Source organism: Hyla sarda, chromosome 4 (genome assembly GCF_029499605.1).
Source record: "Hyla sarda isolate aHylSar1 chromosome 4, aHylSar1.hap1, whole genome shotgun sequence".
Lineage (NCBI taxonomy): Eukaryota > Metazoa > Chordata > Amphibia > Anura > Hylidae > Hyla > Hyla sarda.
The window spans coordinates 218,822,490-218,838,408 of NC_079192.1; the positions used below are offsets into that span (position 1 = coordinate 218,822,490).

At 42.2% G+C, this 15,919-nt stretch overlaps 1 protein-coding gene across 1 annotated transcript in view; it reads left to right on the forward strand.

Moving 5' to 3' along the window:
• The first annotated feature begins 926 nt into the window (after positions 1–926).
• The window catches only part of CDHR3 (cadherin related family member 3), a 109,344-nt gene continuing 94,351 nt past the window's right edge, over positions 927–15,919 (forward strand). Inside the window, exons 1-2 of the mRNA XM_056569857.1 lie at positions 927–1,025; positions 2,448–2,736. Coding sequence (XP_056425832.1) covers positions 927–1,025; positions 2,448–2,736 — 388 coding nt within the window. The remainder of the gene's footprint in view (positions 1,026–2,447; positions 2,737–15,919) is intronic.

A 15,919-nucleotide genomic window follows, 5' to 3' on the forward strand; every position in this document is an offset into this window, starting at 1 on the left:
ACATCAACCCATTCCTGCAGATTGTTTGAATTTACTATCTAAGGGTCTTAATTATTGTTTGCATGAGAGTTTTGATGAAGTAGAATTTCAAATAGATATATTCAAAGCATTACGTAAAATGAATTTGAGAAAGCATTTTTGCAGATCTGTACAAGTTCCACCCCAACCAAAAACAGGAGAATGAGGACCCCATGTGAAGTAGAGAATGAGGACCCCATGTTACATTTTTCAGGAGGTAACAAGTCCACATTTTGTCCTCCTGTGCAGCCGGGTGGAGCTGTCGAAAGATTTTCTACATTGGTTACACAGGACATTAAGTCTATCATTTATCCCAAAATAGGCGAAAACCCAACTAAGACAGAAGAACGAGCTTTGAGGTGGCTCAAAAATCAAAAACATTAGATTTTTCGTAAGGCAGATAAGGGAAGCAATCTAGTCATACTGTCCGACCAGCAATACAAGGAGGAAGCAGAACGACTTCTCTCCGACAAGAGGGTGTATTCTCCCCTAAAAGAAGATCCCACACAGAAATATCAGACAAAATTACAATCACTTTTGCGTAAATACGTTGAGAGAGGAGTGATCTCATTACAAACAGTGGAGAAATTATACCCAAAATGTCCAAAAAAAACGTACTGGTATTATATCCCTAAAATACATAAGTCGCCGACCCGACCCCCGGGATGACCCATAGTCTGGGGGATCGGGTCGGTGACCGAGGGACTTTCCAAGTATGTTGACTGGTTGTTACGCCCCCTTTTACAAGACCTGCCCACATATTTGAAAGATACTGGGGAATTCTTGTCAACAATTGAAAAAATACCCTGGTTTGAGAATTGCAGCCTTGCCTCTGTTGACGTGGAGTCCCTCTACACTCGGATTCCCCAAGACATGGGGTCAGGGTGGTGGAGGGACTCCTCGCCGACATGGGCAAGGATAAAGATATGGTTGAATTCATTGGGGACTCGTTGCGGTTCATCTTGCATCATTATGCTTTCCGATTCAATAACAGTTGGTACCAGCAGGTATCTGGTACTGCAATGGGTACACCCGTTGCATGTACCTTTGCAAATTTATTTTTTGGCAGCATTTGAGAAATTCTACATTTTTTCAGATAAAAATCCCTACCTCAAATTTACTCATAACATTCTTAGATATATGGATGACATATTTGTCGCATGGAGTGGAGACCATCATCAATTTGAGTCATTTGTAAAGTACTTAAATAATAATAAATTTAATATGGCTTTCACTTCAATTTTTGGGGGCACTGTTTTGGATTTTCTTGACGTGCGGGTGGAGATACAAAATGAAGAATTGGTCACATCTAATTTTAGAAAACCCTCTGCTACAAATTCACTTTTGCATTATAAAAGTTATCACGCCCTGCACGTCATGAATGCCATAAATTATGGCCAATTCATTAGGTTGAAAAGAATAAATAACACTTATGAAAAATTTCTTGAACAAGCCAATGATCTAATGTTTCGACTGGAGGAGAGGGGATATCCTAAGAAGTCCATACTGACAGTGTTTGAAAGCGCAAAAGACATCTCAAGAAAGGACCTCTTTGGAAAGTAGAGAGAGAGATCTGCACATAAGAGATTTGTATTCTCTTTCAGACATTCAGATATGGACTTCAGGATACAAAACACCTTTAGAAAATACTGGGGAATCATAGAATCAGATCCTGACTTGGCCCACTTTTTTCATATAGACGTAATAAAACTCTGGCCAGTGAGCTAGGTACAAACCAATTCAGAGAAAAAGAGTAATTGGTTAAGTGAGCCTTTTTTTAAGGGAAATTACTGTTGTGGACAATGTGCTTTTTGTGAATACAATTCACAAGCTAAATTTCAAAAAATCGGGGGTGTTGACTGTACAGTAAGAAATTTTATTACCTGTAAATGCAAATTTGTGGTTTATGCGTTCCAGTGCCCGTGCAGATTTTTTTTATATAGGAAAAACAATACAGTGCCTCAATGTTAGGATAAGAGAGCACTTTCGCTCTATCTGCACAGGCATTGGATCGCCTAGGCTAATTGAGCATGTAAAAACGCAACATAATAGTGATGCCAAAATATTAAAGTTTTCAGGCTTAGAATTGGTATCTACCCCATACAATGGAGGTGACAGAGAGAGAATATTGCTGCAACAGGAGGCAAAATGGATCCTGCGCACTAATGCGGAGGGTCCATTAGGCCTCAATGATAAAACAGATATGTCAGTTTTTTTGTAAACTGGTTGCCATTGTGTTACTTAATTAAGTAAGATAAGTTATTAGAGAATAGTATTAGTCGTACTTATGTATATAAGAAAATAGATTGTGTTGCTCATAAGAAATTGCATATTTTTATCAATGGGTGCGTCATTTGCAAATTCTGTCTATACTCAAAAAACAGTTAGATAGTGGGTGTAAATTTCCCCTAATTGCATTTCTGTTACAGGTACAACATATAAAACCTTGTTTTCTCCGTCCCTTCACCACTCTAATACTCACACATTATCTTGAAGCGATGTCCGGTCCGGAGTATTTCCAAAGAGACGGCGTCCTGGTTGCCATGACTCTGGGTGACGCGGAATGCACCTTAGTGGCGCCGGCGCTGCCCATTGGTAGGAACGAGTTCCGATCGAGGGGCGTGGCTGAGCTCTCGTGGGTCGGCCCGTGTGACGCAGGGAAGAGGCGTAGCAGGAACATCAGGAGCTCTGAGGATTGGACGGCCCTGGAACGACCAGGTAACCGTGAAGATTGGATCTGAAATACAGGTGAGTTAGTTAGTGGGAGGAAGAGGAGGTGTATATAAGGCGGAAATTGCAGTTGACGCTGAGAGCCAGAAGAAGCGCATTCTGCGGCGTGAAACACGTGTTGCTCCTACACGCACCTGCATGCTGACACCCGTACCCCTGTAATGTTCAGATTCTGAAGAATAAAAACGCACGATGAGCAACACTGTTGAGTGCAGCCTTGTTCTTTTTCCTGTATTGCACTGTGGAACTGTGTATGAAGTCTGGCTTTGCACCACCAGTTGGCGTACAAACAGCCTACACACCAGGGGATTCCATTTTCTAATACAGTACTCTTTTCTTTTTCACTAAGGGCCAGCCCATTTTCTCTTTATCTGTGAATTTACAAATCTGTTTAACTTTCTGGCACCAGTTGATTTAAAAAAAAAAAAGAAAAAGTTTTCCACGGGAGTACCCCTTTAAGGTCCTTTAACCCCTTAAGGATCCAGCCATTTTACACCTTAGGACCCGGCCATTTTTTTCACATCTGACCACTGTCACTTTAAACATTAATGACTCTGGAATGCTTTTAGTTATCTCTGATTCTGAGATTGTTTTTTCGTGACATATTCTACTTTAACATAGTGGTAAAATGTTGTCGATCCTTGCATCGTTTCTTGGTGAAAAATCCCCAAATTTGATGAAAAATTTTAAAATTTAGCATTTTTCTAACTTTGAAGCTCTCTGCTTGTAAGGAAAATTGATATTCCCCCCCAAAAAATTTTTATTCGCATATACAATATGTCCACTTTATGTTTGCATCATAAAATTGGCAAGTTTTTACTTTTGGAAGACACCAGAGGGCTTCAAAGTTCAGCAGCAATTTTCCAATTTTTCATAAAATTTCCAAACTCACAATTTCTCAGGGACCAGTTCAGGTTTGAAGAGGATTTGAAGGGTCTTCATCTTAGAAATACCCCACAAATGACCCCATTATAAAAACTGCACCCCCCAAAGTATTCAAAATGACATTCAGTCAGCGTTTTAACCCTTTAGGTGTTTCACAGGAATAGCAGCAAAGTGAAGGAGAAAATTCACAATCTTAATTTTTTACACTCACATGTTCTTGTAGACCCAATTTTTGAATTTTTACAATGGGTAAAAGGAGAAAATTTATACTTATTTTTGTAGCCCAATTTCTCTTGAGTAAGCACATACCTCATATGTCTATGTAAAGTGTTCGGCGAGCGCAGTAGAGGGCTCAGAAGCGAAGGAGCGACAAGGGGATTTTGGAGAGTACGTTTTTCTGAAATGGTTTTTGGGGGGCATGTTGCATTTAGGAAGCTCCTATGGTGCCAGAACAGCAAAAAAACACACATGGCATACCATTTTGGAAACTAGACCCCTTGAGGAATGTAACAAGGAATAAAGTGAGCCTTAATACCCCACAGGTGTTTCACGACTTTTTCAAATGTAAAAAAATGAAATTTTTTTTCACTAAAATGTGTGTTTCCCCCCAAATTTCACATTTTTGCAGGGTTAATAGCAGAAAATACCCCCCAAAATTTGTAACCCCATCTCTTCTGAGTATGGAGGTACCCCATAAGTTGACCTGAAGTGCACTACGGACGAACTACAATGCTCAGAAGAGAAGGAGTCATATTTGGCTTTTTGAGAGCAAATTTTGCTCGGGGGGGCATGTCACATTTAGGAAGCCCCTATGGTGCCAGGACAGCAAAATAACCCAAACATGGCACACCATTTTGGAAACTAGACCCCTTGAGGAATGTAACAAGGGGTACAGTGAGCATTTACCCCCCCCCCCCCCACTGGTGTCTGTCAGATCTTTGGAACAGTGGGCTGTACGAAATTTTTAATTTGCACAGCCCACTGTTCCAAAGATCTGCCAGACACCAGTGGGGGTTAAATTCTCACTGCACCCCTCATTACATTCCGTGAGGGGTGTAATTTCCGAAATGTGGTCACATGTGGGTTTTTTTTTTTTTTTGCGTTTGTCAAAAACGCTGTAACAATCAGCCACCCCTGTGCAAATCACCTCAAATGTACATGGTGCACTGTCCCTTCTGGGCCTTGTTGTGCGCCCCCAGAGCACTTTGTGCCCACATATGGGGTATCTCCGTAGTCGGGAGAAATTGTATTACAAATTTTGGGGGACTTTTTTCCCTTTTACCTCTTGTCAAAATGAAAAGTATAGGGCAACACCAGCATGTTAGTGTAAAAAATTTATTTTTTTACACTAACATACTGGTGTAGACCCCAACTTCACCTTTTCATAAGGGGTTAAAGGAGAAAAAGCCCCCCAAAATTTATTAGGCAATTTCTCCCAAGTACGGCGATACCCCATATGTGACCCTAAACTGTTGCCTTGAAATACGACAGGGCTCCAAAGTGAGAAAGCGCCATGCACATTTGAGGCCTGAATTAGGGATTTGCATTGGGGTATTCTACGCCAGTGATTCCCAAACAGGGTGCCTCCAGCTGTTGCAAAACTCCCAGCATGCTTGGACAGTCAATGTCCGGCTGTCTGGCAATACTGGGAGTTGTTGTTTTGCAACAGCTGGAGGCTCCATTTTGGAAACAGTGGCGTACCAGACGTTTTTCATTTTTATTGGGGAGGGGAGGGGGGCTGTGTAGGGGTATATGTATATGTAGTGTTTTTTACTTTTTATTTTATTTTGTGCTAGTGTAGTGTAGTGTTTTTAGGGTACAGTCGCACGGGCGGGGGATTACAGCGAGTTTCCCGCTGCGAGTTTGAGCTGCTGTGCAAAATTTGCTGCATCGCAAACTTGCAGCCTGATACTCACTGTAAGCCCCCTGCCCATGTGAATGTACCCTGTACATTCACAGGGGGGAGGGGGGGAACCTCCAGCTGTTGCAAAACTACAACTCCCAGCATGCACAGTCTATCAGTGCATGCTGGTAGTTATAGTTTTGCAACAGCTGGAGGCACACAGGTTGGGAAACACTGAGTTAGGAAACAGACAATGTTTCCCAACCAGTGTGCCTCCAGTTGTTGCAAAACCACAACTCCCAAACATTCTCAGGCATGCTGGAAGTAGAAGTTCGGCAACATCTTTAGAGCCAGATGTTGCCGAACTACAACTCCCAGCATGCTAGGAGTTGTAGTTTTGCAACATCTGGAGGACTACAGTTTGCAGACCGCTAATACAGTGGTTCCCAATCTGTGCCCTTCCAGATGTTGCAAAACTACAACTCCCAGTATGCCAAAACTGTCCAGGCATGCTGGGAGTTGTAGTTCTGCAACATCTGAAGGGCCAGATGTTACAGAACTACAACTCCCAGCATGCCTGGACAGTAAGGGCATGCTGCGGATGTGTAGTTTTGCAACATCTGGAAGGGCACAGTGGTCTCCAAACTGTGGACCTCCAGATGTTGCAAAACTCCAACTCCCAGCATGCCCAGACGTCAAGGGCTGTATGGGTATGCTGGGAGTTGTAGTTTGAGGGGACCAGATGGAGCAGTCCAGATCAATTTACGGCGGTCTGGACTTCTGCAAAGGTCCCGCGACGCCGCCGAAGATCAACTCTTCTGTCGCCACCACCGCCGTCTCCGCCGCCGGGATCCGGGTCTTCAGGGACGAGGTAAGTACCGGGGCCAGGCCCCAGCACTCCCCCATCCCCCGCCGCGTCCTCCGGTCTTCCTCCCGTTCTCTCCGGACTTCCAGGGGCAGGGCCGGAGGAAGTAACTGCTCCACCCCCCCTGCGATTGGTCGGTTAGCTAACCGAGGAATCGCAGGGGATAGGAGGAGGTGGCAGGCTTGCCACCTTGCTCCTATACTTCAGCATGGTCCTGGTTGTCTGTGACAACCGGGATCATGCAAAATTACCGGGCGGTCGGGTCCCAGAGGAATGGCTGTGGATATAGTGTTTCTGGATTTTGCCAAAGCGTTTGATACTGTCCCTCACAGACGTCTGACAGGTAAGTTAAGGTCTTTGGGCTTGGAAACTTTAGTTTATAACTGGATTGAACACTGGCTCATGGATCGTACCCAGAGAGTGGTGGTCAATGATTGGTCCCCGGTAATTAGTGGTGTACCCCAAGGTTCAGTACTGGGCCCGCTGTTGTTTCATTTATTTATCAATGATATAGAGGATGGCATTAACAGCTCTGTTTCTATCTTTGCAGATGACACCAAGCTTTGTAGCACAGTACAGTCTATAGAGGATGTGCATAAGTTACAAGATGACTTGGATAGACTAAGTGTCTGGGCATCCACTTGGCAAATGAGGTTTAATGTGGATAAATGTAAAGTTATGCATCTGGGTACTAATAACATGCATGCGTCGTATGTCTTAGGGGGGATTAAACTGGCTGAGTCACTGGTAGAGAAGGATCTGGGTGTAATTGTAGATCACAGACTACAGAATAGCATGCAATGTCAGGCTGCTGCTTCCAAAGCCGGCAGGATATTGTCATGTATCAAAAGAGGCATGGACTCAAGGGACAGGGACATAATACTCCCCCTTTATAAAGCATTGGTATGGCCTCACCTGGAATATGCTGTTCAGTTTTGGGCACCTGTCCATAAAAGGGACACTGCGGAGTTGGAAAGGGTGCAGAGACGCGCGACTAAACTAATATGGGGCATGGAACATCTTAGCTATGAGGAGCGATTAAAGGAGTTAAAATTGTTTAGTCTTGAGAAGAGACGTTTAAGGGGGGATATGATAAACGTATATAAGTATATAAATGGCCCATACAAAAAATATGGAGAAAAACTGTTCCAGGTTGAACCCCCCAAAAGGACGAGGGGGCACTCCCTCCGTCTGGAGAAGAAAAGGTTTAGTCTAAAGGGGCGACACGCCTTCTTTACCATGAGGACTGTGAATTTATGGAACGGTCTACCTCAGGAACTGGTCACAGCAGGAACAATTAACAGCTTTAAAACAGGGTTAGATACATTCCTGGAACAAAATAACATTAATGCTTATGCAGAATTATAAAACTACATCCCTTTCCCTTATCCCCTTACACCCTTCACTTCAATTCCCTGGTTGGACTTGATGGACATATGTCTTTTTTCAACCATACTAACTATGTAACTATGTAACTATATTAAACAATATTGGTCCCAGTACAGATCCCTGAGGTACCCCACTGGTGACAAGACCTTGCTCTGAATATTCTCCATTGACTACAACCCTCTGTTTTCTGTCATTCAGCCACTGCCTAATCCACTCAACAATATGGGAGTCCAAGCTCAATGACTGTAGTTTATTGATAAGTCTTCTATGTGGAACAGTGTAAAAGCCTTACTAAAATCTAGATATGTGATGTCTACTGCTCCTCCGCCATCTATTATTTTAGTCAGCGGCTGTGTACTACAGAGGAAATTATTTTCTTTTTGAATTTCTTTTCAGTCTGACCACAGTGCTCTCTGCCGACACCTCTGTCCATGTCAGGATCTGTCCAGAGCAGCATATGTTTGCTATGGGGATATTCTCATGCTCTGGACAGTTCCTGACATGGACAGAGGTGTCAGCAGAGAGCACTGTGGTCGTGACAGAAAAGAAATCCAAAAATACAAGAACTTCCTCTGTAGTATACAGCAGCTGATAAGTACTGAAAGGATTAAGATTTTTTTATGTAAGTAATTTACAAATCAGTTTAACTTTTTGGCATCAGTTGATAAAAAAAACAAAAAACGGAGTACTCCTTTAATCATAGCATTCTATGTCTAATGGCTACTTGGAAAGCCTGAAAAACATCAGGAATTACAACATGCATAGCTACAATAATCTTAGGGACACAAAATAATTAGAACAAACAAAAATGCTCATAAACTAAAATGTACCTTTTTAAAATTTTCTACCTTGACATGTGCCAGTTTTAAATGCCAAGAAAACTTGGTGGGATGTACCAAGTTGGGGAATGGCCAAATAAAGTAAAGTAATTGCTAATAAATGAATAAAATCAATAAAGTAATTGCCTTGTAAAATACTTTTGGAATTATTTGCTCCTCCAAGGACTTGGTTAAGACATATGAATGTGGCATAAGATAGTGTGAAATGCCAATATTATATGCCATAGCACAGCATTGATCAGTGTTATTAGTGGTTCACAACTGCAGCCTGCTATTGTTTTCTGCACTAAAGAACTGTCGATTGAACGGCACAGAAAAAGGTTAGGGACCTCTTGCTGTCCTCTCAGATGATCAAGACCCTGTGATTTTGGTGTGGGTGTCCCAATCAGCTGCACTGAGCTACCGTCATGTGTTTTTTCCAGCTTTGGACACCACAATCAACTTTGATCATGGTGTCCAAAGGGTTAATATGGCCTGATTGGCAATGTCTGGCATAAGCCATGTGTTCTGGCTGCTGAAAGCAACGGGTAGGAAGTGTGCTCAGCTCCTGAGTATGCTTCCTATACAGGGAACGGGACTAGGGCGTGCAGGTATACCCAACGTCCTTAAGGTGGTAATGTATTTGGGGATGGAATGGATGGAGGGGTTAGAATAGTTAATAGGGATAGGCTTCACAGAAAAAAAAGTATACACCTGTAAATTGAATGCTAATACTAGAAGTCTGACAGATAAAAATGACAAACTGGAAAAATAAAAAAAACTTAGTTCTTTACTGTAAGTGCAGTGGGGTTTTAAAAGTCTCTGCCAGAGATAGTGGTCATGGTGAACTCAATAAAGGAGGCTATGCTATGTATATGTAGCTATGTATTTAAATATTGCCATATTTGGAGTCAGGAAGGAATTTTTCCTCCTGGTATGGGGCAATTGGCATCAGCCTTACAAGAGTTTTTTTTTCTTCCTCAGGATAAACACAGTAGGGACACAACAGGGATATAGGTTGAAGTTTCAGCCTAATGGACTATGTAACAATTAGGCAGAGGTTCTAGATGCTACACTTCCGATTTACTGCGAACATTCCGATAAAGTGAACATTGCTTTAGCAAGATCATCAAGAGTGTATAAAGGTGCCTGAAAAGTCCCAACTGCACCCATAGAGCCTTTGTCCTAAATAAACTGTAGGCTCACAATGTTGCGGTACATAAGTGATAAGACATATGTTAGTTACTATGCAAATACTTCTCTACTCTTTTTTTAAAGGCTTAGCTGCCATTTAAAGCAGTTCATTTTATTCAATAACATTTTTACATTTTAAATATCTTTTGTTGAGCTCTTGGATAACATACGAGAGGCTTGACTCTTCGTTTCTTTAAATTCTTTAAATTTAAATCCTTTTAAGTTGCCCACAATTTGCAAGGATTTAGTGTAAAGTGATTTTCTTATTTGATAAGTTATATAATAGTTGTTTTCCCTTCAGAAGACTTGCTTTTGTTGTACATTAAAATTTCTATAGAAGTCAGAAGTCGGAATATATTACTTCGGAGCTCAACACACTAGCTTGATAGCTTCAATGTCTCTTGTCCTGTGCCTCAGGGGAGTTCTCCAGCTCTCTTCATTATAGACAGCATTTCTACCATCTGTTCCTTTAGTACCATTTTTTTTTCAACAAAGCTTCTTTGAATTGCGCAGTTCACTCTCTCATTGAGATTGCACATGGCAACGTTTACATTGTGTAACAGATGTGTGTGTTTTCCATGGCTTAATTCAGTTCTTCTATAGACCAGTGTCTGCAGGTGGCATCTATCTTTCTGGATAACTTCTTTAGAACTTTCTGGATAACATCTTTTTTTGCATAAGTCGGGGTAATAAAGATCACTTACAAAAGTACAAATAGTGCAGGCCACAAAAGTTTGGCTATTTGCATTGGATGCTACAGTTCTTTCACAAGTCTCTATGTCACAGATTTATGCAGGGGATTTCATCCAAAGAAAATCTGCGGCAGCATCCTTGTTAAAATCTGTATGTAACACATGCCCTTCTTGCACTGGATTCACTACAGTTTTGCTTTTAATTCTTCTATATTTGACCTTACCCGAATAGTATTATAATCTATACTTTTATTTTGTCACTATTACTACCACTACTACAGCTATAAAATAATGTTAACATATTATTACAACAGCTTATACTATTACTCGTTATATACCATTATTATTAGTATGATGCGCCATTTTCTATTTATGCTACAGTTAAAATTGCAAAATAAACATATAGATTACTTTTTGTCATTTCGAAATTATTATAATTTTTTTTAGCAGAAACTAAGCATAAAGAGGAGAAAAATTTTCATAATTTCTCATAATTTTGGCTAAAAGATCGAAAATAGATTTGGCGTACTTTCTTTTTTTGTTGCATGCGTGTTTAAATGATTCCCATAAGTCCGGGTATGACTCCGATTTTAAGCTATTACATTCTCTTTGCCCCATCATGCTTCTGCAATTTTGGCGTTTATTTATTTATTTATTTTTTTAAAGAGTAGTTTCAAAAGGAATGGGGATTATGAAAGCGTATTTATTTTAATTGCAGCACAGATTTCACTTTAACAGAGCAGTTGAAGAAAGAAAAACAGTCTTAGGGTACGTTCACACAAACAGTATTTGCTGCATATTTCTTTCAGCAGGTTTTGGTGCCCATTAAATTTAATGGGTAGCAAAATCAGCTGCACAAAATATGCAGCAAAAATATGCAGCAGATCTTGTATGTGTGAATGTACCCTAACATAAAAAAATGCCTATGTTCCCATAGCAGCCAACCAGTTTTTATTTCTTTAACTGCTTGATGGTGGGTTCACACAAGCGGATTTTGTTTCTAACTCCCAGCAGGTTTCCCGCTGTGAGTTTGAAAGGGGCAGGCACTCTGCGGCAGATTTTCAGCAGCGGAATCTTTGCAGTTGAAAATCTGCCGCAGACCCCACTTACAGCCTGCAGAGAGCCCGCCGCTTTCAAACTCACAGCGGGAAACCTGCTGCGAGTTTGAAACATAATCCACTTGACGTGGACGAACCTTTAGGGCTCGTTCACACTGGTGTATTTCGAGCATATATTTTTTAAAGGGACGGGCTTTCCGTGGGCTGTCTGCAGCTGATTTTCAGCAATGGAATCTCCACTGCAGAAGATCCGCTGTAGATCCCATTGAAGTCAATAGGGCCTGCGGCAGATTTTCTGCAGCTGAGATTCCGTTGCTGAAAAGAAGCTGCAGGAAACCCACTGCGAATTTAAAATGAAATTCGCTTGTGTGAACGGGTCCTTAGACAGTTTTTATTTATTCCCTCCACTGTGTGTAAAACACCCTGAGGGTAGGGTCACACAGTGCATCCACAGCATATTAAACACTGCAGATCTGCTGCCAGTAGTACCTTCAGAGATGTTTAAGGGTTTATTTTTTGTGCCATGCGCAGTAATTTTTAACTGTACCACCTTTGCTATATGTGACTTTTTGATCACTTTTTATTTATTTATATGTTTTTTCTGGGATGGGATGTGATCAAAAATTTTGGCATATGGAATTTTGGATCAGGAATGTCATTATTTAATCGTTCGAACAAGTACACGCGCAGCAATACCAAATAGGTTAATTTGTTATTATTATTATTTCCAGTGTTTTAGGCTAGGTTTACATGGCTCGTCCCGCTATTCTCCCATCATTGCTGCTAAACGGACCATTCTAACAAACAGATGCAAACTGATGCAAATACTCAAAAGTAATAACGGATCAAAAACGGCTCGAAAAAAAACCCGGATGTAAATGGATAACATTACAGGCTCATCTGTTTGCCATAGACTTCAATGTTAAATTTCATATATCTGTTTCTAATCCGTTATTTTTGATGGAGAAAAAAATACTGCATGCAACGTCTTTTCTCCGTTAAAAATAATGGAATAGGAACCGACAAGTGCAAATGGGTGACAAAGGACTGTGATAAAAATCCTACTGACATCAATGGAATCTATTTACAGCTGGTTGCAAGCCGTTTGCAAAAGGCTTGAATGGATTTGAGAACCGTCATGAATTAAAGGGGACTGACGTTAATGTGAACGAGCACTTATTTTCAAAATGGGAAAAAGGGTAGGGGGTGGGGATTTATTCTGCCCAAATCGTCAAGTTACAATATGCTCCTTAATTACTAAGTTTTACTCTAAAAAAAAGAAAAACTTCAGAAAAACTTGCATTATGCCTAGTAGGGGCACAGGAAAAGTGGTTGGATGGTAGTCTTCCTGGCTTCCATTAAATATAATTGGGGACGCTTGCAGATGAGCTTTTGGCTATGTTCACACCTCAGAATTTCCGTGTGGATTTCCGCATTGGAATTCTGCACGGAAATTTCACTGCAGCAGAGTCCCGTTGAAGGCTTGAATGGATTTGAGAATCGGCATGAATTAAAGGGGACTGACGTTAATGTGAACGAGCCCTTATTTTCAAAATGGGAAAAAGGATAAGGGGTGGGGTGTATTTTTTAAATATTTTTTTAAGAAAATGTCACTTTTTTTTTTTTACACATTTTTTAGCCCCACTAGGGGCCTATTGCCTACTGCTGTCTAAGGCAGCTGTAAGCAATCAAAGAGCTGGGGAAGGTGCCAGGTAAGGCCCTGGGCTTTTAGAATGGGGAGGGGGGATTTGGGCGACGGGACCACCAGGGATCACTGGCATTTAGTGTTTAAATGCTGTGATCCCTATTGAGCACGACATTTAACCATTTAGATGAGGGACATCGGAACCAGCTCCAACGTCCGACATTATTGGCTGCTGTCAGCTACTGATAGCAGCGAACATTTGCCGGTTATGACGTGGGCCTGATGCCCGGGCCCACACCATATTCCTTTCACCCGACCCATGACGTACAGGTATATCATGGGTCGGAAAGGGGTTAACAGAGGAGCACCCATAGTCTTGCTTGCAAATTATATTTGGCACGCAGTTATATTTCAGTGAGATATGTAAATGATTACAGGTGTGGTCTGATTAGACCCTTGCCACAAGAGGGCTTAACCCCTTGAGGACAATTTTTCATTTTCATTTTTGCCTTTAAAAAAGAGTCTGTCAGCAGATTTATTCTGCCCAAATCGTCAAGTTACAATATGCTCCTTAATTACTAAGTTTTACTCTAAAAAAAAAAAAAGCTTCAGAAAAACTTGCATTATGCCTAGTAGGGGCACAGGAAAAGTGGTTGGATGGTAGTCTTCCTGGCTTCCATTAAATATAATTGGGGACGCTTGCAGATGAGCTTTTGGCTTTGTTCACACCTCAGAATTTCCGTGTGGATTTCCGCATTGGAATTCTGCACGGAAATTTCACTGCAGCAGAGTCCCGTTGAATTCAACGGGATTCTGCTGTGCTTGTGTACACAGTGGAATTTCTGTGCCAGATGCTTTTGGCACAGAAATTCCAAATTCCATGTCCACAGTTATTCCGAATTCCATGTCCACCATGTTATGCCAGTGCCCACAGTTTTCGAAATGTCCGCACAGACACTTTCCGTGCGGACATTCCGAAGTGTGAACCGATTTCCTTCTTGTTGCATGAGATGATTCTATAGACTTATTATGGGTCTCGTCTTGAGCAGCAATATGGAGATCGCAGGGAGTGAAGCGCTTAACCATGCTCTGTTCTGGCTATAGCTACAAACTAGTAGGGAGTCTGAATACTTAGACCTTGATCTATGAAAACTTTTGGCATGTTCCTGCAACATGCAAAAGTTGTTTTGTTTTTAATAATGACAGGGACACTTTGAAGTGGTTGTCTGGTGACATTTTTTATTTCAATATTGTGCCTAGGCTTTATAATAAAAACATGAACTCACCTTCCTAGCTACCTCACAGCCTCCTGCATCATCACTCTGTCTGTGGCCAGGTCTCTGCGGATCTACAGCTTCCTGGAGCTGTAGATGTGACATCACAGCACCGCTCAGCCTATCACTGGCCACAACAGTGTTCCGCCTCAGAGGGAATGGATGAGTGGCACTGTCAGTTCTTCCAACTGCAGACCCTATACTCTACATCTTAGGTTAAACCAGTGTCCCTGGAGGCAGACAGGCCACCCTGATACCGTAGACAGGAGAGAGCACAGAGGAATGCTATCAGACAGGAGAGAGCACAGAGGAGTACTATCAGACAGGAGAGAGCACATAGGAGTGCTATCAGACAGGAGAGAGCACAGAGGAGTGCTATCAGACAGAGGAGAGCACAGAGGAGTGCTATAAGACAGGAGAGAGCACAGAGGAGTGCTATCAGACAGGGGAGAGCATAGAGGAGTGCTATGAGATAGGAGAGAGCACAGAGGAGTCCTATCAGATAGGAGAGAGCACAGAGGAGTACTATCAGACAGGAGAGAGCACAGAGGAGTACTATTAGACAGGAGAGAGCACAGAGGAGTGCTATCATACGGGGAGAGCATAGAGGAGTGCTATCAGATAGGAGACAGCACAGAGGAGTGCTATCAGATAGGAGAGAGCACAAACGGAGTACTATCAGACAGGAGAGAGCACAGAGGAGTACTATCAGACAGGAGAGAGCACAGAGGAGTACTATCAGACAGGAGAGAGCACAGAGGAGTCCTATCAGACAGGAGAGAGCATAGAAGAGTACTATCAGACAGGAGAGAGCACAGAAGAGTGCTATCAGACAGGAGAGAGAACAGAGCAGTACTATCAGACCAGAGAGAGCACAGTGGAGTGCTATCAGACAAAAGAGTGCATAGAAGAGTACTATCAGACAGGAGAGAGAACAGAGGAGTGCTATCAGACAGAAGAGAGCCCAGAGGAGTCCTATCAGACAGGAGAGAGCACAGAGGAGTGCTATCAGACAGGAGAGAGCACAAAAGAGTACTATCAGACAGGAGAGAGCACAGAGGAGTGCTATCAGAAAGGAGAGAGCACAGAGGAGTCCTATCAGACAGGAGATAGGACGGAGGAGTGCTATCAGAAAGGAGAGAGCACAGAGCAGTGCTATTAGACAGGAGAGAGCACAGTGGAGTGCTGTCAGACAGGAGAGAGCACAGAGGAGTACTATCAGACAGGAGAGAGCACAGAGGAGTACTATCAGACAGGAGAGAGCACAGAGGAGTACTATCAGACAGGAGAGAGCACAGAGGAGTACTATCAGACAGGAGAGAGTACCGAGGAGTGCTATCAGACAAGAGAGAGCACAGAGGAATCCTATCAGGCAGGAGAGAGCACAGAGGAGTACTATCAGACAGGAGAGAGCACAGAGGAATGCTAGTCCACCATCACTTACTGGACTTTGTCCGTGCCTGTGCTTCAGCTTGGACAAAGCCATGATATTATAAGCCATGATTTCT